The 21,966-nt window shown below is 53.3% G+C and overlaps 1 protein-coding gene across 1 annotated transcript in view; it reads left to right on the top strand.

The window, feature by feature from the left end:
• The first annotated feature begins 20,921 nt into the window (after positions 1-20,921).
• SLCO2A1 (solute carrier organic anion transporter family member 2A1) overlaps positions 20,922-21,966 on the top strand; it is a 32,023-nt gene continuing 30,978 nt past the window's right edge. Inside the window, exon 1 of the mRNA XM_082486878.1 lies at positions 20,922-21,131. Coding sequence (XP_082343004.1) covers positions 21,042-21,131 — 90 coding nt within the window. The 5' untranslated portion in view covers positions 20,922-21,041. The remainder of the gene's footprint in view (positions 21,132-21,966) is intronic.

Consider the following 21,966-nt stretch of genomic DNA (forward strand, 5'->3'; position numbering starts at 1 on the left):
ATGGGAAGTTACGTGCACATCTTTAGCGAGGCAAGGCTTGAGAGAAGTGATGTTTTGTTCACAAATATTAATAAAAGATGCTGCTTTCTTCTACAGACCTGACCTCGCTGTTCTGAGGACACTGGTGCTGGTAAGTGCTGTGATTTGGTCTATGACTTAGAAAATTTGCGTTCCCCTGAAGCATCAGGGAAGCTGGTAAGGGGAACTGAGCCATCACGTTGAAAAGACGCAGCCAGCCTTGTGGCACAGGAGTCAAGGGTGATGGTGGGCTCAGGTAGGTGTTTTTTTGAAAACACACAAGTGATCGGTCAGTATGGCTTTTTTTACATGCTTTTTCCTGGACTTCAGGGCCAAGCTTGGGGTATTTGCATGCTTTGTCTTGGCACAGCAGTGACAGCTAGCTTCTCTTTTCCTGGCTGCAACCTCCATGTTATCCATGGGGGAGCTGTAGAACATCAGTCCAGGTCCTCCAGCCTGTCCCACCTTGTCCCATGCTCCTTTCCAAAGTGCTTCTCTCCACAGACAACCAGGGGCCATGGTGCTTCTTCCCTGGTCTCTCCCCAGCTCTGACACTGCTGCCATTGCCTCTTCCTCCATGAACTTGTGGGGTCTTCTCTTACAATCTAGGTTGGAACAGACCTTTAAGATCATCGAGTCCAACCATCAACCTAACACTTCCCTGGGCAGCCTGTGCCAGTGTTTTTTGGTGAATAAATGTTCCCTAATATCGATCCTAAACCTCAACTGGTGCAACCTGAGGCCATTTCCTTTTGCCCTATCGCCTGTTCCCTGGGAAAAGAGACTGACTCCCCCTTGCCACCCCCTCCTTTCAGGGACCTGTGGAGAGCGAGAAGGTCTCCCCTCAGCCTCCTTTTCTCCAGGCTGAACACCCCCTGCTCCCTCAGCTGCTCCTCATGAGATGTGTGCTCCAGACCCCTCATCAGCTCCGTTGCCCTTCTCTGGACACGCTCCAGAACCTCAATGTCTTTCTTGTGGTGAGGGGCCCAAAAATGAATGCAGTACTTGAGGTGGGGCCTCACCAGTGCTGAGTACAGGGGGATGATCGCTGCCCCTGTCCTTCTGGCCACACTAGTCCTGGCGCAGGCCAGGATGAATCCCTGTGAGCCCCATTGTCCATTAGGAAGCGGGATCTGTGCTTCCAAGTTTTCTTTTTGGCTCGTCTTTTGAAAGCCCTGTGAACATTGCAGGGGGTAAATCACTGCTGGTGCAGCCAGGTTGGGTGGCTGAGGGGGCGCTGGACCGTTCCCTCTCCAAAACACCCCCCAGCGGGGTCTTATCAGGACTTGGATAAGTCTCCCAAGTGACTCCAAGTCACAGTGGCAGATGCCATCTCCCTGATGGCAAGGGACTATGTGGTCCCAAACCCTTCTTTGAAATGCTGGCTGCCCAAAACCCCTTTGAGATGCCCTCGGCTCCGCTCACAAAGGAGCTCCCATCGCTTCGCTGGCCCCAGGAGCCAGGGAGCGTCCGGCTGAGAGTGGGTGGGATTCAAGGTGCCGGCATGGAGGATGCTTGCTAGGGCAGGCAAGCCACCAGGTCCAGCGACGTGTGGTGGCTGGCTGAGCCTCACCTGCCTTGGAAGAAACCTCTTTGGTCCCTGTTTGTAAATCTAGTCCCATTTAGGAGAGCTTGTTCCTAACAGCTGAGGTGTGATGGAAAAATGTTCTGCTTTGCCAGCTGCTGACAAATGCCTGGTTGGCTGTGGGGACCCACAGATTTACCAGGTACCCGGGGCAGATATCTCCACTGGGAATACGATGCGGGTTTTGCTTAGGGGCTGCTTAGAGCCCAGCGGTGGGCAGAGGTGATGAGCAGGTTCCGAGAGGAGGTTTGGCTTGAAAATCTTGCCCGAAGCTCATCCAGCAGTCAATAAGCACAGATATCAACAAGTCGGGCGGTTGAACACCTTTGGGGCAACCAGAGGAGGGAAGGAGACAGTGCCCCAGGCTTGTTGCGTTGGCTCCTTCCCCCTGCGGGCACCCTTTGCTTCTTTGCTCCAAGCAATGGTCGAGGAAGACGTGGCTTCGTGTGTGCAGGGCTGTTGCAAAGCCTCCAGCAGGCAAGGAGGAGAGCATGGGGAATTGGCCACGGTTCGTGTGGTTTCTGTGGCCCAGAGAGGAAGGGTTGTGTTTGGGGTGAGAGCAGGTGGACAGGAGGAGGCAGTGGCTGCAAGGACAGAGGGTTGGGGTGCAGGTGGCCTTGGAGGGATGGGGACTGGTGTGGCTGGAGACCTCTGGAGGAGGTGGGGCTGCAGCAGGTCCTGCCCCAAACCAGACGGCTGTGTTAGAGCTGTCGCAACTTTGGGCTTATTTTGATTAGAAATTGCGTGTTTTCCATGGAAGGTGGATTGTGAAAAGCCTGAGATCTGAGAATCCGTGGGTTTTGGCTCCACTGCCGCTCACCCCGGTGCCAGGGGTCTGGCTGGGCAAAGCCTGTCCAAGGTCAGGTCATTCTCCAGTGTGCTCTGCCCACGCGCTCCAACTGTTTTACAACATTCAATTGCTTTTTCTCATTATTTCAGCTCTGGGAAGAGCACAGCTGGTGCCGAGAACCCAGCCCAGCCTTTCTGCTCATGGATTCCTCCGTTTTGGGCAGTCCCGGACCATATGCAGGCAGTTTCCCCTCTCCTCTGCCTGAGCTGCCAAGCTTGCCACCACCGACCCCCCCATGCCACGTTTGCCCTTCCCACCTGGAACTCGGGACGTGGTTGTGGAGAGATCCCTTTGAACGAGTTGCAAAGGGCTCGGGGATAATTCAGCTCCCCAAAACCGAGTGGATAACCAAAGGGAAGCGCTGGAGAAGCATCCCAAGGAGTGGGAGGTGAGGAGGATCTCCCCGTCATTTGCTGCCTGGGCCACCAAGCCTTGCTGGTCGCGCGCCGGCATGTCCCCGCTGCTGAGCCGGGTGTCACAGGGAAACGGGGGCAGAGCTTGCGGGATAGCGGAGGAGGAAAGTAACGTATATAAACACAGGTTCACTGGAAAACAGGCTTCTTCATCTCCCTAGTAACTAATAGCTTAGCTGGGTGCTCATCTGTTTCTCCAAACCAGGGGCTGACAGCTCCTTGGCCGTTCGCTTCTGAGAAGCGGCCTTCCCTGTGAAGTGACATCATCCCATAAAACTCACTGATTTCTCAAAATTACTCCGTTGCGGCTGGCTGTTTGTGCGCCTGCATGGTTTGGGGAGTTGTTTTAGCAGAGAATGTGTCCTGGGAGGAATCGACTTGTTCTAAAAATACTCCCCTTGACCTCCAAATCCAGCAGCTTTTAGGGGAAAAACAAAAGGTGGGGACAAAGCTGCACCCCTCACTCTACCCACCTCCCTGCGTATTTCCGTAAAACCGGGTGGGGAAAGGGGAGTTCCCCACCCCAAAAAATTCAAGGATCAGGTTGGTTGGGCAGCCTCTTTGTCACCCTGGTGTTTGTAAGGAGACGGGGCACGAAAAGCCTGGATGAGAATCTGCAGCCACCGGAGTATCCGACACGAAAACCTGCTTCTGGAAAAAGGAACTTTCTTCCTGCCTTTTAATAGCCAACTGCAGGGTGTTCCTGGTGGGGCGCAAATATTTTCGACAGGCTAAATAATTATGTATAATTAGTTTTCATTAAGGTGATGCTAATCCACCCTTCTATTTGGAAACTCGCTTAGCTTCTGAAACGGCTTGAAAACAATGAAGCGGGGAAAATAGCCTACTCGCACCACGCTTGTTTCCATCCGCCACGGAAAAGAAAGGGACCACCAGATTCCCTGGACTACACCGCGACTTTCCAGACTTGGCAAGAGAGGCTGGAGCGAGTTTAAAATAGCCTGTCTCCGTGACATGTTTTCATTTTCCCTCCCGAAGCAAAAAATAATATAATAAAAAAAAAATTAAAGCTGGGATTGCTTCCAGTCCTTCGCTTCCCAGAGGCGGCAGCATCACAGCCCTGGTCCTGCGGGGCTGTCTTCTCCTGGATCAGGTTCCCGCGGTGGCCAGTGGCTGTTGGGGCTACTGCTGGTGGCAGAGGTGAGCCTGGAGCAGCAGCATGAAGGCATTCCTTATCTCATCCCTGGGCATCTTCCTGGCCCTGACCTGTTGGGTAAGTGGAGGAAGGATGGGGAGGTGATGCGCCCATGGTCTGCGATGCGTGCCAGTGCGGGTAACAGCCTGGCGATAGTGGGTTTGCTGCTCTGGCAGGCAAAGCTGAAGCCGTACGTGAAAAGAGCGTTTCAGACAGCAGAGCGTAATTGCCCCCGTGTGCAACGCTTAACCGAAAACATGGTGGACACCCCTATCACTCCATCTCTACATCAGGAGCGTACACCCTTGTGCATCCCCTGCACCTTCTCCGCTCGCCTGGGGTTGGACCAGCCGGGTAGGACACGGGCAGGATCAGGCCGAACCGGGTCCAGGATCACGTTTCTGCATGGGGCCACCACTGACCAACACTGGGAGGCAGGACCAGAAAGTGCTGGAGCCCCACCACCTCGTACGGGTGGGAGGTGCCCACCCTGGTCACCCTGCTTGTGGATGGGGCTGTCCCTTTGGGCTTTGAAAGCCATCAGATGTCCTGCTGAGGGGCAGAGGGGATTTCCCCTCTTGTGTCTGTGTTACGCTGTCTGCACACCGTCAAGCTGGCATGAACATGGCTGTGGTGGTAGATCCTCGGTCCTCACTTGCTCTGCTTCTGAGTCATCGGGTTCCATCTCCATCCTCCCCCTTGAATCTACAGCACTTGTTTCCAAATTATGTGTGCTCACGCCGTTTTCCTTAAGTTCTGCCTTTTTTTTGGGGGGGGGGGGGGGGGGGTTCTATCGTGTTGGAGCCCAGCGCATTCCCATTTAATTGGGGAGTTAAACTGGGAGTGTGTGGGTGTGTGTGTGAATCCTTACCAAGGAGAGCCCTTCTCATGAGCGTTTATTGCACGTGTGTATTGATGGCAGAACATAAACCCCGGTGCCCAGATGCATACCTCCAGCCGTGTTAACCCACCTGGCAGCGTACAGCCCGCTCTGGGGCTGGTCCCGCTCCAAACCCTCTCGGCAATAAGGGGAAATTCCCCAGTCAGGCAAACAGAGGAAACCATACTAACATTCCAGTCAGTCTTTCCCAAATATTTTTTGATGAAGGGCACACACCCTCTGTTTGAGCCCGACGAGTGTCCTGTTTGCCTTTCTTCTTGGGCTCCGCAGGCAGCAGGGGAAGGTGGGAGATGTCTCAGCATCACCTGGGCCAGGAAGAAGGGGAATTACTTTGGAAGTAAGACCCCGTGCTGGCACTTTGCTGAGCCCAGAAGATGCCAGCAGCACAGGTGAGGCTTCCTGGGATGAACGTTGTGAAAGAGGGTAAAGAAACATCCAAGACTACTGTAACGAGCTACAGCTCTTCTTTCCCTCTTCTCACCCCACATATGTTGGGTTTACTCCGTGCTGCTTCTGTGAATTAGTAGTGTTGTCTGGTAAGTGGAACAGGACTCGGTGCTGCAGAGGGAAATGTCTGCATGGGGAACCCATCTGAGATATCTCGTGCTCCTGGCCGGTATGGCAGGAGCAGGAGAGGGGCTGGAATTGCACAACAACGTACCCTGGCAAAGAATGAGAAATTACTTGTAAAAGGACCTTATCAAGTACAAATACCGGTTGTGTTAAATCAAACCGCACATGAGCCTCCAGGTGTTATGTCTGCGCTGTCCACGTGCGACACCCAGCAGCGCTTGCAAGGTCAAGTTGGCAAATGATGCACTGCGTCCTGCGCACCCTTTAATCTGTCTGCGGCCACCCCGAAGAGCTGTAGCCACACCAAAATCTCCCTATTAAGCATCTTCAGGCTGTCCCAAAGACTGTTGGAACATCCCACGCTCCAGTGGGACCCCAGCGCAGCACCACGTGCCCATCAAGGACGTCTTTACCCCGCAGGAGAGCCCTGCCATGCCCAGGAGCACTCAGGGAGGTGGCCACAAGCGCCTGGAGGAGGAGCAACCCCCATGGGCACAGGTGGGAGAAACGCAGCCCCCAGCTCTCAGGGATGGTGCCCAGGAGATGCCCTCCTCACCACGGGCACAACCTTGCTGCCTTCCACAAGAGATTTGGGCGCCGAAGATGAAGTTCCCACGGCTGCTCCCTCTGGCAGAGAATTTGGCTGTGGCTCAGCGCTGGGCGAGCGGCTTAGCCTCTTATCTCCGGCGACGGAGGGCCGCGCTGCAGAACGAGGAGTCCCGGGCCAGCTTCCAGCTGGGGGTGCAAACAGCAGGCTGTTTACAGAACGGTTTCTCCCATTTTGGTGCTGCCGGGCTCTCTTGTGAAACATCCTGGCTGAACCAAGCCCGTGCTGATACGGTGAGGGCTGTGAGCTCGTTGCCTGGGGAGCAGAGTCCTCTGCAAGAAGGTGAAGACCACCCCAAGCCCTGTCCTTTCAACGCCTCTTGGGTTGATGACCTGTAAGGAAGCTGCCTGACTTCTTTTATTGGGGATATAATAGTTATTTTCCCAAATGTTGGGCTCTCCGGACCATCACAGGGTGGACCAGGGCACACCGCTGCCCCATCACTGCAGGAAAACCCAGTTGCTTTGTCCATCTGGATGGCACCATCTGCAGTACAGGGAACCTGCTGCCTGCACCCATCGAGGATGCTTATTCTATGGGTCGTGTTCCCACCAGGCTGTAGCCTTCCCCCCTCTTTCTTCAAGATGTAATGAGTTGTTAAAACGTCTCTGGTTTCCGTCTACCCCCAGCTTTGTATCGCACCCTTGGTGTCTCCTCTGAGAGTTTTCCTGGCTGGTGGGACAAGTCAATAACGAGACCGGTTGATGTGCCTGTCCTTGGGTGTTCCCCCACCTCCTGGAGGGGCAGCAGCTGTGCCAGGGCAGGCCCTTGAATCCTAACCAAACACCACGTCTCCCAACCCTGTTCAGGCTTCGGACGACAGTCCTTTCACATCCCGCAGCTCTTTGCAGGGTGATTTCTGCCCCTGCCCCCGCTCGGGGCCTCCGCCAGCCCTGAAGGCCATTCTTCTCCTGCATTGGGATCAGGACCTCACGCTGAACATTGCAGGGATGGAGGCAGAGGACCAAGCGTGCGTTTGAAAGACGTGGGGTTTTGCAGCAGCCCAGGGGTGAGCCAGGATTAGTGCTGACGCTTTGGCTCCATCACTGCCCTGAAAAATCACAGCGAGCCCTTGACAGGCAGCGGGGACGATAGAGGCTGGAGAGGAACTGCTGGTTTTTAATGGCATCGCGTGTTCTGGCCCTGGGCTCACCTGCCCTCCCAGGCAGGACTGGGCAAGCAGGTCCTTGGGACCAAGCGGGAGCTCAGCAGGCACCAGGGGGATGGGACCTCACGTGTGGCACCCGGCTGATGCTCCACGGACCAGAAACAGCAGACGCTCTCCCCTTCTCTTTCAGCAGGGACGTTAATCTGAGCACGTGCTCCGCGCCAGCAACCTCTGCAGGAGTTAATTTTTCTTAATTTGGGTGAGTTAGGAACCTGCTTCCTGCTGCTTGGATGGACCAAGTGAGATCTGCGCTGCCGTTTGTGGAAGCAGCTGGGGACTGGCTTACTCTTAATCCCTCGTGGCATCTTCCCCTCCCACCGCTGCTGCTCCCTTTATGCCCAGACTGAGTCTGAGTCAGTGTTGTTCATCTGAGATCGAATCTCCTGGTCGGATGGAAAAGGAGATCGGCCTCCAGGTGCTTTTGGCCTTCCGTTGGCATAGGGAGCCGTTGAAGAAGGCAGCTTGGGTCCCTGGAAGACCCCAAATGCATGGGCCTCCGGGGTTGGGAGGAGGTAGCCTGAGTCATGCGAGAGAGGAACTGTTATGGGCTCCACCTATTCCAGCTATGTTACAACCCCTGCCTCGCTTGGTCGAGCAGGGGAGACGGTTCAAGCCCAGAGATACCGCCTATAAGCAATGACTCAGTCATTGTCCGGAGAGTCTCCACGGGACAGACATCATAATATCTTCTTTCCTTGGCTCTCTTCTCGGCAGCTTCATCCTACAGCTGGCCTGACTGCTGCTTCTCCTCCTGTTTTGTTTGCTTCCTCCTGGCCGTGGAGGAGCACTGTCGCTGGAAGAGGAAGTGTCAATGGTGCCTCTCAGTCTATTCTACCTAAATTTAAACCACTATTTTTGTCTTTGCAGTCTCATTGTGTCCTGTTTTAAATTAGGAACAAAACGTCACATGAGGAAAGGTGCCGATGTTTGGTGCCGTACTGAGGCAAGGCATTGCGTGATGAAGACCTCGTGCCAGAACAGCCCCATCCCTCTGTTGATCATCCTCTCTGCGAGAGACGGGTTTTGGTCTCCTACAGCAGTTCCCCAAATGAGCGGGGAGGAGGCAGGAGCGGGATGGGTTGACTTGTTTCTCTTCCCAGTTGAATGTTTCCAGTCAAGAGGCTCTTTCAGTAGAGTGCCAGCACACAGATAACACAGACGGACGCGTTTCAGGAAGCGGTTCCCAGAACTGGCTTGACATTTCTCATCGGTGTGACCTGGACCAACGGCTGTCCTTGCAAAAGAAAGAAAAGCAAAGCCAGGGGTCAAACAACAGGAACAGGCATTGAGGAAACGATCCCTCGCTGAAATTAATGAACTCGCAAGGATAACATGCCGTTCGGTGTGAGTCAGAGCTTTTCCTTTCACTGTGCTGAGGGGAGCACGAGGGTGTGGGGTTTCTGGTGTCTCTTGGGTGTCATGGAGGAGGTCTGGGCCAAATGGGATGAGGACTTCAGTGGTTCCTCACTGAAAGAAGGACAGCACTCAGGAAGGGATGGCTTGATAACCCCCACTGACATCGTCCCAAAGGCTGTTTGCGAAGGGCTCAACAGCTGCCCCCAAAAAGTGCACTGGTGTCCGTGCAGATTTCCATCATTCTTACCAGGCATTGACCAACCCTGCCGGATGAAACTACTCCTTCTTAACACCAGCTCCGCAAGGAAATCTGAAGAAAGAAGGGAATTCAATCCTAAATGCCCCCCAATGCCTTGGCCTGCACCGTCCCACCCATACGGTGTTGATGTGTGGTCCTCCCTTCAGGTGAGGAGCTCGAGGGAGTTTCTTCTCTAAAGAATGGCATCTCCTGTAGCTCCCCTTTTGCTCAGGGTGCAGGGAAACAATTTGAAATGCTGCTTCCAAGGGAAGACAGATAGCTTGATCCCTGAGCTGTCAGCTCACTCTTGAAATGATCGACTTTGGGTGATCTTCAGTGGACCACCATTGACCCCATCCTTTTTACGTTAGAGCATACCATCTCAACCATGTCTTTTGCTCTGGGATTCAAACCAAATGGCGGGTCCTTTACCTAATGTTCAGCCGCAGCTGTCAGATACAGACAAGGAACACAACGTTCCTCATTCAAAACAATGAATTTTCAAGACGAGAAAATTCAACCCCACCAGGAACACAGTGTCTGTCTTGGTCACAGGAGTTCTTTTAGGTAGGAGTGGTCCATCACGGCTGTCAAAACAATTTGCTGCTTTGCCCATAAAAAAAAAATAAATATTTCTCTCGGGTTTTAGGGTGAAGTTAAGCAGCCATGGCAGAGTCAATCAGACCTGGCTGAGAACTCAATCAGTCATCTGCTGGGATGGCTCTGAAGCGAGCACCAGTGAAGTGTGAAGGCACGCTGCAGGGATCAGCAGAGCTGACAGCTCTTCACCAGATGTGTTTATTTCTTGATGCCCTGCTTCCTTGTTTGTGTGTTGATCAACGTTCGTTACTCTTCTCGGAACAGCTATAAATAGTCAGGCTTCTCCTCTGATGTTAAATCTAAGCTTGCCTGGTAGTGCTGAAACCCATGAGGTAGGGGACTGCGTTGGCTGGACTTGGTCCAAGGATGTGGTGGGTGAGTCACTCCCTCTGCCAGCCCCACCACAGCAGAGACAGTGGTCCACGAGGCACGACATGGGCTGGAAGCAAAACCATTTTCTCCATCAGGCTATTCTCGGAGGTTTGTAAGAGTGTGACTGCACTCACCAAAACCAGTGTGGTTTTCAGGAAAGACTTGGGGCAACTCAGGGGTACTGAGAACTTCAGATGCTGGCTCAAACCTTGCTCAGAAAGGGACAACGAAGCAGGAAAAGAAACCCTGCTGTGTCTTAAATCTCCGGTTCTTCACAAGTGCGCTGGGGACAGCAGCATGCCAAGGCTTGAGTCCACCGCTCCTGCAAACCCCACCTCTGATCCTCTCTCCGTGGGGTTACACCATGCTTGGAGGGCTGTATCCTGCCGCTGATGTCCACTTGGAGTCCCCAGGTCAAGAGAAGTGGTCGTTAAAGGGAGGGAAGTACTGGCTGGGTGAATAGGCTGATTTTGAACCTGTAGCAACCGATCCCAGTTATCTCCTCAGTTTAGGAACCCCTTGGTTTTTCCTCAAAAAATAAAGGAGAAAAGAAAAGAAAGGATCCCATTTCCAAAGTGTTTGACTGGGAAAGCTTTTTTTTTCCAAACCCAAAACTTGTCATGTTCATTTAGAATGGGGAAAAAACAGAAGTTTCAGAATCACCAGCTCATTGTTGAAAGGAAACAGCGGCAGATTACTTTGCTCCAAAATGATTGTTCGGGAATGTGAGCTAATCCCATAGTACTAAAAAAGCCATGATCTAAAGGAAATGTTTTGAAATTGTGATAGGGAAATGTTGCAGCCAACCTGAGCTTGAAACTTCCCTCTGTTGATGAAACTTTTCAAGAACGGAGCTTTATGTCTGGATTTGGGGTGGGAGTGGTTTGAGGTTTCTCAAGCTCTCCAGGTATGAGAAATATGAGACTACAACAAAGCGGGACTCGGATGTCTCAATTATTATCTTTAACTTCCCCCCACCCACACTTCGTTATGGAAAACTGACAGGATTTTTTGACTTCTGTTCTTTGCAGTGCTCCTCTGGTACCTGCACAAAAATTAAAACAGGATCTCTTCACCTTTAGCAGCCTCACACCAGTGCCCCTGGACGCAGCTCTCACGGGGACTTGTCTCCGCCAGCAGCCCGTGGAGGAGATGTAAAGAGGCAGCGTCCTCCTGTCGGGTATAAATCAAGAGCTTTAAAAACTGTTCCTGGGCCTGTTCTTTACCCATGTTATGAATTGAGAGGTCTTGTCACATTTTACTACCTAGGTTTTTTTTCTTGCTCATAGCCCCTTTAGGGCCACTATTTATTTCTTCTCCTTCCCTCAAATTCTTATGACTCCTCTCATAATTCACTGATGCAGACTAGAAGGGACCTCACTGGGTGTCTTGCCCTTCCATTTCCCCATTGAAAAGGGTGTTTTCATGAGCTGTGCCCATGGTGACTACATGGCTTGCTCCCCATCACCCTGGACATGATGGTTGGATGGCTCTCCATCCCTCTCGGTCCATGCCGTGTGTGTTTTGGTGTCTCCTTGGGTCCCTCTGGCCGAAGTGGGAGCGGCTAGAGGAGGATGGAAACTGTGATGGGATGATTCCCGTTGTGCATCAGCAGAAACATAATGTCATTTCCATTGGAAAATATTTCAAGGTGTTTCAGCCTTTCAAGATGAAACAAAATCTTTCCTTGCAAAATGTCAGTTCCAGCCATTGTTGCAGTTCGAGTTGCCTGTTCCAAGGAAAACAAATACATTTTGACTTGAAATGGCTAACGCTGATACCAGCTCGAAATCAGCCCTTCCTACCGTACATTCCGAGAGGATCTTGTTGGGATTAAAACCTTCTTGCTGTTGTTATTCCAGCTTCTCCAAACAGAAAGTTTCCAGCACTTTTTGTACGACGGACGTCGCAGCTTTCCATCCCGCCCTGGGTGACGCCCGGGTCATCTTCTCGGGCTGAAGATGGAGCGGGAGCTGCCAGCAGCAAGGTCCAGTGCTAAGCATGGCCAAGCCTTCACCTTAATTTTGGGCTTCTAGCTGCTAAATATCAATGCTGCCGCGAACCCCATGGGAAGAGGCTCCTTGCAAAGGTATTTTGCACGGGGACATGCAGAGTACGCGGCAGCAGTCTCTCCTGGGAAAGCTTCTCCGGAGGAGGAGAATGAAGTGATGTGAACTGCTTTGGGCACGCAAAAATGGCTCTGTCAGAACCAATTTCCAGTAGAGCTCTACAAAACACATGTCAGCAGGGGTTGGTGGCTGCCAAATCTCAACGTCTTACTCAAACTGCCTCTGCCTTGCGTCCAGTGTTGAGGAGAACAGGTTTTATTGGTTTGTTTTTGGTTTGCTGCTTATTGAAATTCAGGCTGTTATATTTAGTGGGTTGACCCTTACACAGTGACTGCCAAACCACAGGCGCACACTCTCACACTATCGGGGAGATTTGGAAGAGTTCGAACCAAACAAAGTTTTATGAAATTTCCAAGTAGTTGGAAAAAAAAACCCCAAACTTTAGATGATTACGCAACTTTGTTGGCACTCTTGTTGCCATCGTCATTAAATAAGTCAATATATAGTGTAATAAAAGTATTTTGCTGCATATTAGTGGAGAGTGAACAATTTTCGTTGCAAACACATAACATTCCATATTTAACTGTGCCCAGAGCTTCAGGACTTGCAGTGGTATGAGTATAGTCTTGTGGAATAAGATGTGCTGAATTTTATCCTCTTTTATCCTCTTTTTATTGAATTTAACCTTTATTCCAGAGGGAAGTGGACAAGCATCCAAACTGTCCTTACCACACCTTCAGGAGGGATCAAATGGGAGCCATGGTCGCAGCACAACATTTGGACTAGCTCCTTTCACGTAATGGGGTAATATTCATTAAAGCTTTTGTCTGCTTTACTTATTTTTAATTTCCATTCTGTGGCTGTCGGAGCACTCTGAGGTCTTTTAGAAGTGGCAGAATAGCTAAATAAATTCATTTCCAAGGAAAAAGGTCAATATATCCAACAAGCATCAAGCTTGTGAAGATTTCCAGTGGAACGTGACGGACGTGGGCACATGGGTCTCCCCATCTGTCCCACCATGAAGACCACCTCAGCCCTTCTGCCCCTTCCTGGGGCTTTTGTGGAGACTCTGTAGTCATGTTGAGCCTGTGTCTGTCAGAGAGCAGAGATTCATCACCAGGGGGCTTTGTAGGGCTACAAAGATGATGAGGGGACTGGAGCTGGAAGGAGGAAAGGCTGAGGCACTTGGGGATTTTTAGTGTGGAGAAGAGAAGACTGAGGGGGGATCTTGTCAACGCTTATCAATCCTCAAAGGGAGGGTGCCGGGGGGATGGGAACAGTCTTATTTCAGTGGTGCCCAGTGACAGGACAAGAGGGAACGGGCACAAACTTGACCATAGGAAATTCCATCTCAACATGAGGAGAGACTTCTCTCCTGTGAGGGTGTCAGAGCACTGGCACAGCTGCCCAGAGAGGTGGGGGAGTCTCCCACTCTGGAGCCATTCCAAACCTGCCTGGATGCCGTCCTGTGCCACTGCTGGAGGTGCCCCTGCTCTGGCCGGGGTTTGGACTAGATGATCTCCAGAGGGCCCTTCCAACCCTGACCATTCTGTGATTCTGTGAGTGAATAAGAAGGTGCCACATCACTCATGGAGATGCATCTCTCACATTGCCTGCCAGACCTTGGCAACAGAAGAAGGAGGATGAAATGTGAGCTCCCTCTCAGCCCTCTCAGCTCTTTTGCTGGAGGGGCCGGTGCTTCTGGATTGCACCCAACTGAGAGCGGTTGTTGAGGTGGGTGACACTGGGATGTCACCTCCTCCTTCCCTGCGCTGGCATCTGCCAGCAGCCAGGGAGTGGGACATCCTTCTGGATAGGATGCCTCCTTGAGCTGCTGAAGGTCTAGTTCCATCACACATCTTTGCCTCTGCCCTTAGGATAGCATCTCTGTAGACCTGCTGCCAAGGGTTTAACGACATACCCATGAGCAGCAGCAGCAGCACGTCTTGCTGCTGCTGGATGCAGTCTTTTTGGTGTGAAATAGCAGATTTGTCCTGAAACCAATTTCAAGGCACAGGGTGGCCTGGAAAAGTCTGTCTCTCCCGGGTATGTAGGTCCATGGAGGAATCAGGGTTAAGGAATTTTACAAAAGATATTTGACTCTACCTTTCTGGGCTGCAGAAGTCTTGCTTAGGGGTGCTGTTCCTGAAATATTTACTGGCTTTAAAGTTTACTGGCAGTGGGCAGAGTTAAATTAGACGGTCTCGTCGTGATCACTTGAAGCAATTTCAAGGAAATGCAATCCTGCTTTGAATGGCACAGTCAGATCCTTGTCTGCCTCGTTTAATTGCTTTTACTACAGGATACTGATGCTTTAGATTGCAAATCCTTCGAGGCAAGGACTGCCTCTTTGTTCTGGGTTTGCAGAACACATCCTGCAGTGAAGGACAGGGCTCTGGCCTGACTACAAATGTTGTCGGGTTATTTTGAATACCGTACTCGGAAAGTGCCGGGAGGGCTTTACTGTGGTGGCTGAGGGGCGTGATGGTTGCGGGGTCCTCGCCGGCACAGCCCTGCTGTGTGCCGACCCCTGGTATTGACAGCAGCCGCATAGCTCCAAACGGTGCACATCATCTTCCATCCCTGCGATTGCTCTTGTTCGTGGTGGGGCGGCGTTTATTGTGCGGTGCGGACGTCGTGCAAACGACTAGCTAGGGAGGGTGTGGAATAAACCATCTTAATTCCAATCTCCCACCTCCTCCTTTTACCAGCCATCAGAATTTCTTCTCTGGGATGTGCCGAGCAAAAAGGCCCCAAAGGTGACGCCTGGGGGCAGGCATCTCCAAAAGCCATCACAGAGGAAGGAGAGGCGGAAGAGGTATTGCGGAGAAAGGGGAGTCGGCTGGTCCAACGGGGACCCACCAAACTAATCCACACACCAGGTCACCTCCAGTTTAACTGAAGGCCCTTTGGTCTGTTATAGCAGGTGAGATGCTCATGATGGCGAGACTCAAGTGGCCTAATTATAAACAAGACTTATTTAAAGCAGAAAAGGTAGAGGAAAAGAAAGTGGCTGTTTAAGAGATGTGACGTAAAGCACCACTGGGGCTCCTTTAAAAGCATTTCCTCCACTCTCCTGTTCACTTATAGCGCTCTTAAAAGTGGAGGAGCTTTCTGCTTTCCTCTCGGCTCCTCTTAAAGACTCAGCCTGTCAAATCCCAGCCTCCTGGTTTCCAGGCTCTGCAGTCACCCTCGCGGCGCAGTCGCAGCCCTGTGAAGCTCGCCTTCCCCTTTGTTCCTCCAGAAAGCACCTTTCTCCTCCCGTTGTCCTGCGAGAGCTTTGATTGACCGGGTTTGCGAATGGGATGGAGAGCAACAGCAGAGTTGCTTAACATATTTATTAATCACCAGCGCAGACAAAGATCCTTTGCTGCAGGTTGGCTGGTTGTGGGCAGCCAACCGTGGGAGGGATGGTTTAATGCTGACACGCACCTGTGCCATCATCTTCAGTATGAATTACCTGCTCTCCCACCCCGCCTTGACCTCACTCCCCATCTCTGGGCACGGCTGGCTTCCCCACAGGGCTGGTGGTGGCCCTGGCCGGAGGGTAAACAGTGTCACGTCCCACTCTGGGGCTCGGCTGCTGCTCGTCCCAAAAGCTCCTCTGTACATGTCTCTCCACCGTGGGGACCGTGGTGCCCCCTCCCCGAGGGCTGGACCACCTTCTCCGCTGCCAGTAAACCACCTTCCCCTCGCTCTCCATCCCCGGGAGCAGGTCAGGCTGTGAGCCAAGCGAGCCTGTTCTTCAGGTATGGCTGTGTTACCTCCCTCTGACCAGTATTTCTGCTCCAGATCAAATACACGTCGCTGGTAAATTAAACCCAGCCTGTCACGGTCTGTAATTGCCATCGCAACCACAGGCATTGGCAGGAACCGCTGATGCGCGCTGCCTGCCCCGTCCCCTTAGGTCCTCGTCCCCTGCCGTGCCACATCACCAGCCCTGGCGAGTAAACGGGGTTTCCATGGGGTGGGTTTGGCGTGCTGGCCTGCAGCCTCAGGGGCTGGCTCTGGGAACGCAGAGGGGGTTGTTTTTCATCTGCATTCCCAGAGCGATGTTCGTACTTGCAAGTCTGAAACCCTCCAGGAGCCCCAGGGGCTTCGTGTTTGCTTCCGCAGAGACTTGCGCTGTCCTGGTGTGCAGTGAGTAAATTGGGGGTCAGGCGGCTCCAGGAAGTTTGTTTTTAAGCTGTGCGAGGTTCCCAAGTAAATACAGGGATCACCTTTTGCTCCCTTCCTCATCCTGCTGGCAGCAGCACCACCTGCAAGGCAGGAGACCCAGTGAATCTCAAGCAAAACCCTCTAGGGCTGCTCGTTTTGAGAGCCGTGTGTAGGGCTCTGATCCGGATTTTGTTCCTCCCTCTCTCTTGCAGAGCCTCCCCAGGTCTTGCCAACACACTGTGCCTCTCAAAGTGCCTGTCCATCCTCACATCTCTTCCCACGGCTGACGTCCGTGGTAGGATCTTCATCGCTGCTATCTCTGAAAAGACCAGAAGTTTGCTTGGATCATATCTCACTCCCTTCTTCTGGTGAGCCGGGGGGTCCTGAGGTCCAGTCCCTTCTCCAGCTTCTAGTTTTATGCAACAACAGATGATTTCCCAGGCTGGGGGATGCATACAGCCTTGCTATGAGCTTCCCCATTATTGCTGGATCACACAAAGCCACCAAAGAGTTTGGAAGGCAGCTGAGTCTTCTGCATCCAGACCTTTGGATTCGGGGAAACAACTTCTGACCCTGCAGTGCTGCCTTCAGCTCTGGGGCACCCAGCATAAGAAGGACATGGACCTCTTGGAGCTGCTCCAGAGGAGGCCATGAAGATGCTGCAAGGGCGGGAGCCCCTCTGCTGGGAGGACAGGCTGAGAGAGTTGGGGGTGTTCAGACTGGGGAAGAGAAGGCTCCGGGGAGACCTTAGAGCAGCTGCCCAGTATCTGAAGGGGCCTATGAGAAAGCTGGAGAGGGACTTTTTACAAGGGCATGTAGTGATAGGAAAAGGGGTAATGGCTTCAAACTGGAGAGATTTGGCCTTATATTAGATATCAGGGAGAAATTTTTCATTCTGAGGGTGGTGAGCCCCTGGCACAGGTTGCGCAGAGAAGCTGTGGCTGCTCCATCCCTGGAGGTGTTCAAGGCCAGGTTGGACGGGGCTTGGAGCAACCTGGTCTTAGTGGGAGGTGTCCCTGCCCATGGCAGGGGGGTTGGAACTGGATGATCTTCAAGGTACCTTCCAACCCAAACCATTTTATGAAACACTGACTGCACAAGTCCAAGTCTCAGTCTGAAGTCACTGATAGGGAGGCTGCTGGGAAAGAAGCACCTTCCTTTAAGAAGAATCTGCTGGTCCAGCTTCAAACGTAACAGGGACAGTGGGAAATCATCTTCCATGCTGGGATACAGTGTCTCTTCATCTAGTAACAAGTCTTCCCAGGGGGCAGGAAGGTCTTCTGGACACGATGATCCTTACGGGTCCCTTCCAACTCAAGGTATTCTATGGTTGAGTGTTGGTGGGTATGCATCGCCTTTTAAAGACCAGCAGGCAAATAGTTATTGAGAAGAACAGGTTGGGGGTACCGTGGAGGAAAAGTGAGATGCTGCAGTCCCTGCCAAATTGAAACCAGGCGGTAAAGCAGAGCTAGTCTGATCCTCACGCCATGAAAGCATCAACCCACTGCTTGGTAGAAAGAAGTCAGGAGGTTGATGTGGGAAAAGAGAAGAGCTGTGGTCGTGTTGAAAGAATTTGACCCAATCTTCTCCCCAGCCAAAGAAAAGTGGCTTTTGAGGGCTCTGATGTTCTGCGAACAAGGTAAGCGTCCCCTGGTAGTAAGGAGGGACCTGCCTCAGTTCCTGCATAGCTACACCCATGTAAGTTTGGTGTGCCCATGGGAAACGCGCCTGGTGGGCAAGTTTCAACCCAGGGCTTGTTTTGGATGAGGGGAGGAGGTGAGGTAGAGGATCAGTTGGTGGTATACATGAAGACCTGCAGCTTGATTCAGCTTTGCTGGTTGAAGTAGCTGGTTCCCACTCAGTCAGCGGCAGTCTTCTCCTTCCAGCTGATGTCTTGGCCAGGGAAGCGCGACTGCTGTAGGAGGAATTCATTTCAAAGGCCGAGAAAGAAATGCAGCCCCAGGAGCCGTGTAAAACAAACCAAACCCCGTCGATGTGTGATCTTTCTTGCCAGGCGCTTAGCATTGACCATATCGCCCTCACAAAGCATGATGAGAAGAATTTGAAACCAAACTCCCCTCCCTTTGTCAGCGCCGCCGTAAATCACTTTCCTCCCGTGCACTCGTCTGCAGGCCAAACTGTTCCTTGCCAAGGATGTAACCCTGCGGCAAAGAAAAGGCAGGGAGAAGCCTCAAAAAGAGGCAAGAGTCCTATTTTCTCGTGTGCGTCTCGTTTTGTTACTCCTGTTGCACAATCTGTTGTCCAAGGTCCGTAATTTAAAAACAATGTCGGTGTGAGAGAACTTAATTTGTGTCCAAGGGCCAGAATTGCTCTTCCAGCGGGATAAAAGCTTGGGAGATGTCAGTAGTTCTCTCCGATGGTCCCATATAGGTGGACAGAGCCTGCTCAGGATAGCCCTTTGCTTCTGCTGCAAGACGAAGTACCTGTGCCGGCCACGGGGAACCTTATGGAGCTGCTGCAGCCTTTAATAACCGAAACCATCACGACTGGGCTTTTAAATTCAGATTTGTCAGCTTTTATTGTGTTATTTACTATGGCTAGATAAGCTGCCAAGGCTTGGGCAACACTCCTCGCTTGGGAAAAATGTTCGCTGGAAGTTTACTTGTGGCGGAGTAGACCAAGACACCGTGTGGCGCGGGTAAGCAAGGTGTATGTCCCTGCGGGGAGGTCCCCGGCGCTGCAAGTGGCTCCCAGCTGGGTGGGAAGCGGGTGTTTTCTTGCCTTAACCTATTGCAAGAGCCGCAGCTTGAGAAAGGCAACAGTGGCATGGGTTGCCAGCATGATTTCTTCCTACCCTCCAGCAAATCAACCCCGTTGAGGCATCCCCATATGTCTGAGATCCAGCAGGGGCTTGTTGGGGGGTGACCGGACCTGGGGAGCACAGCGCTGCCAGGTCCTTTGGTTTGGAGCACATCAGAGGCTGCCCCAGCCTCCATCCCTTCCTTGGCCAGCCAGGACACGCGGTCAGTTCCCACTAAGGACCCGCTCCCCCGTGGGGCAGTGACGTCCAGCCCCACGGGGGTGTTTACCAGAAGCCCTGATGCCCTTTTGACTCACCACCGCTTTTTGCTTCATCTTGTAGGGGTCACTAACTCCATCGGCAACGGGGTTCCCAACCCCATCCTTGGGATACGTCATCGGGGATGAGGGTCCTTCTGCCCACTGCCCACCCTGCCCGCTCCCAGGCAGGGCACAGGCTTGTCAAGGGGCATCGCGCCTCTTCCCCGGGGCCTTTCACCGCACGGAGACAAATTTGTACGGAAAAGCTGAAGTTAGTGGCCAAAACAGCTGCTGCGCGTGGAGTTGGTTGTTATAACAAAGCGAGCGTCACGGCTCGCCGCAGAATAAACTGAAAAGACGGGGCCGTTAGCGAGCGGGTCAGGCACAGCCTGAAACAATGAGCTCAGCAGCACGTCGGGCTGACGGGGAGGATGGGAGACGAGCAGAGGAGGTGTTGGCTTGCTCGAGCTTCGCTATCGGTGAGGCTGACGCTCTTGTCTCTCGCCATTGAGTGGCAGATAAAAGGGCTCGGCTACCTCTGGCGGGGGAAAAACGGTCTCTTCACATTGCGGCCTGACCCTAGATCTTGCAAATTTGGGGATGAGAGTGGAAAAAGGGAGACGGGACAACGGGCTGCTTTTTTCACCACCCATAGGCCAGTGATACCCTGGTGATGCTCCCGGCACGGGGTTAGGAAACCAGGCAGCCGACAGCCAAAATTAGCTCTTTTTTTATCTTAACAATGCTCATTTTCGCACTGCTTTCAAGCCCTAATGCCTGGTTGGAGTGGTGCCGGACCCCTAAGAGCCTGACCTGGGCTGGGGGGTCCTCTTGCGAGACAGTTTGGTGGGGTGGGAGGAAAGGAGCACCCAGGGAGCCTCTCCCACGGGTGCAATGCACCCTCTCGTGGCCAGCGGCCACAGCGGGTGCCTGGGCAAGGTGTGGGTGTCAGTGAGTGCCCACCGAGTGAGGCTCGGCTCCTTGGACCCACCATCCCTCCCCATGGGGAAACCCCTCAGGGAGTTGGGGTTTGGTTTCTCCAGGCTCAGAGCACCCCCAGGGTGGGCTCCGTTTCCCATGGGGGTCCCCTGACGGCTTTAGGCTGGGAAAAGCAGTCGTTTTGACGAAATACTTGAAGATGGCTTTCCCTCAGCCGGGGTCAACCTGCCCTTCTCCCTCTGACACTTTTTATCCCTGTGAGGAGTCCGCAAAATAAATCAGTGCTTTGCATAAACAAAGCCCTGGAGAGGTATTGGTAAAAAAAAAAAAAAAAAAAAAAGAAGAAAAAACCAAACCCCAAACCCAAAAAACAGTGCTCAGGAGCTTCACAAATGCAGTTTTCTCCATGAGAGAAAAGCAGGAGAAGTTTATTTTTTCCGTAACGGGATTTCTCCATCTGGCCACCCGATTTCCCCTCCCTCCCACCACCCAGGAGCCAAATCTGGGTCTGCTCAGCGGTGCCTCCCCTTCCTCTCGCCCCTTTCTGGGGGACTTGGATTAACCCCCACCCCCCCCCCCCCATCGCTTTCCTTGCAGGAAGGCTGCGCTGCCGGTCCAGCCGCATCCTGCAGCCTGGACCAGGAGCACAGCGGAGGGGCGCTGGGTGTCCCCCCCAGGGGTGGGCAAGCATCGTCCCACCGCCACGGTCCCCATCCCGAAACCGGCCGGGGCTCGGCGAGCCCCCGCTCCCACCTGCTCCCTTGGCACGCTGGCGTTAGCTTCCTGCGACTTTAAAGTTCCCTCGGCGCGCGAAGCAAAAGAGGGAGGAGAAAGGGTTTCATCATCGCTCCCGACAGCAGACTTATAAAAACTTTGCGCTCACGCTGCCTGCCTCACTCACGGGCTTGGAGGGTTTTCGGCGCGGACCGTGCACGCTGCCGGCGGCGGGACAGGCCGGAGAGGGACGGGAGCCCGCGTGCAGCCCAGCTCTTCGGGGCTCCCTGGGAAGCCCCCACGATGGGAGTCCACCCCGAAGTCGGTAAACCCCCAGTCGACATCCCCAGAAGGTCCGGCACCTGCTCCCGCACTATCTTCTGCAATATCAAGGTAAGGTGCAGTGCCGGGCAGGGATGCGCCGCTTCCCCGGCGGGGAGGGAGGAGGATGCTCGTGCAGAGAATGACCCCAACCCATCCCATGGGTGCCCCGCATCCCTGGTACAAACCGCCAGTAAAACAAAGGGTGTTTGCAAAGATGCAGAATTTGAAAGTCAGCTCCTCGGGGCGGTCCTGGATAACGCCGCCGAGGTCTGCGCCGCTGGGCGTACGGGAAGGGCTGGGAGGGGGGAGGGGGGTTTCGGAGCGGTACCCTCCGCGGCACGTGGGTGTTACTCCCCGTGGTCGCGGCGTGGGCAGCTCTCCGTGGGCTGTGGAGCTCACCCACAGCATCCGGTACACAGTGTGCTGCTGCTTAGGGAATGATTAACCACATCCTGGTGCGAAAGGAAAACACTGCCCTATAACAACACCGGCTTGCTTTAAAAACCGCGGTGAGGAGGGCATTTGGAGTGACAGAAGCAAAATCTCGGCGGGCCGAAGTGGCTTTTGTGGCGTTGGCCGCCCAGTTACTCACCCGCCCCGATTAGCGAGGCGAGAGCTGTCACCTTAAAGCCGGTCCCTGCCTGACCTTCAGGCTCTTGAGCTCACCGCCTGCGTGAGAAAACCCCAGCCACCCTCTCGCCTTTCAAATTCTGCTAACCATCGCGCTTTTGCACCACTCCTCGCCCCATCTTTTTTTTTTTTTTTTTTACCCCACCCCCCGGTGTGGCACAGTTTGGCCCATTTTGGAATGGCCACCGAGGCTGCTGCACATGCTGCTTTCCATCCCCGGGACATCCCGCCTGCCTTCGCCAGGTTTTCCCTGAGGGGTGTGTGTGTATGTGTG

The sequence above is a fragment of the Vanellus vanellus genome (assembly GCF_965231255.1).
Source record: "Vanellus vanellus genome assembly, chromosome: 8".
NCBI classification, from domain to species: Eukaryota; Metazoa; Chordata; class Aves; order Charadriiformes; family Charadriidae; genus Vanellus; species Vanellus vanellus.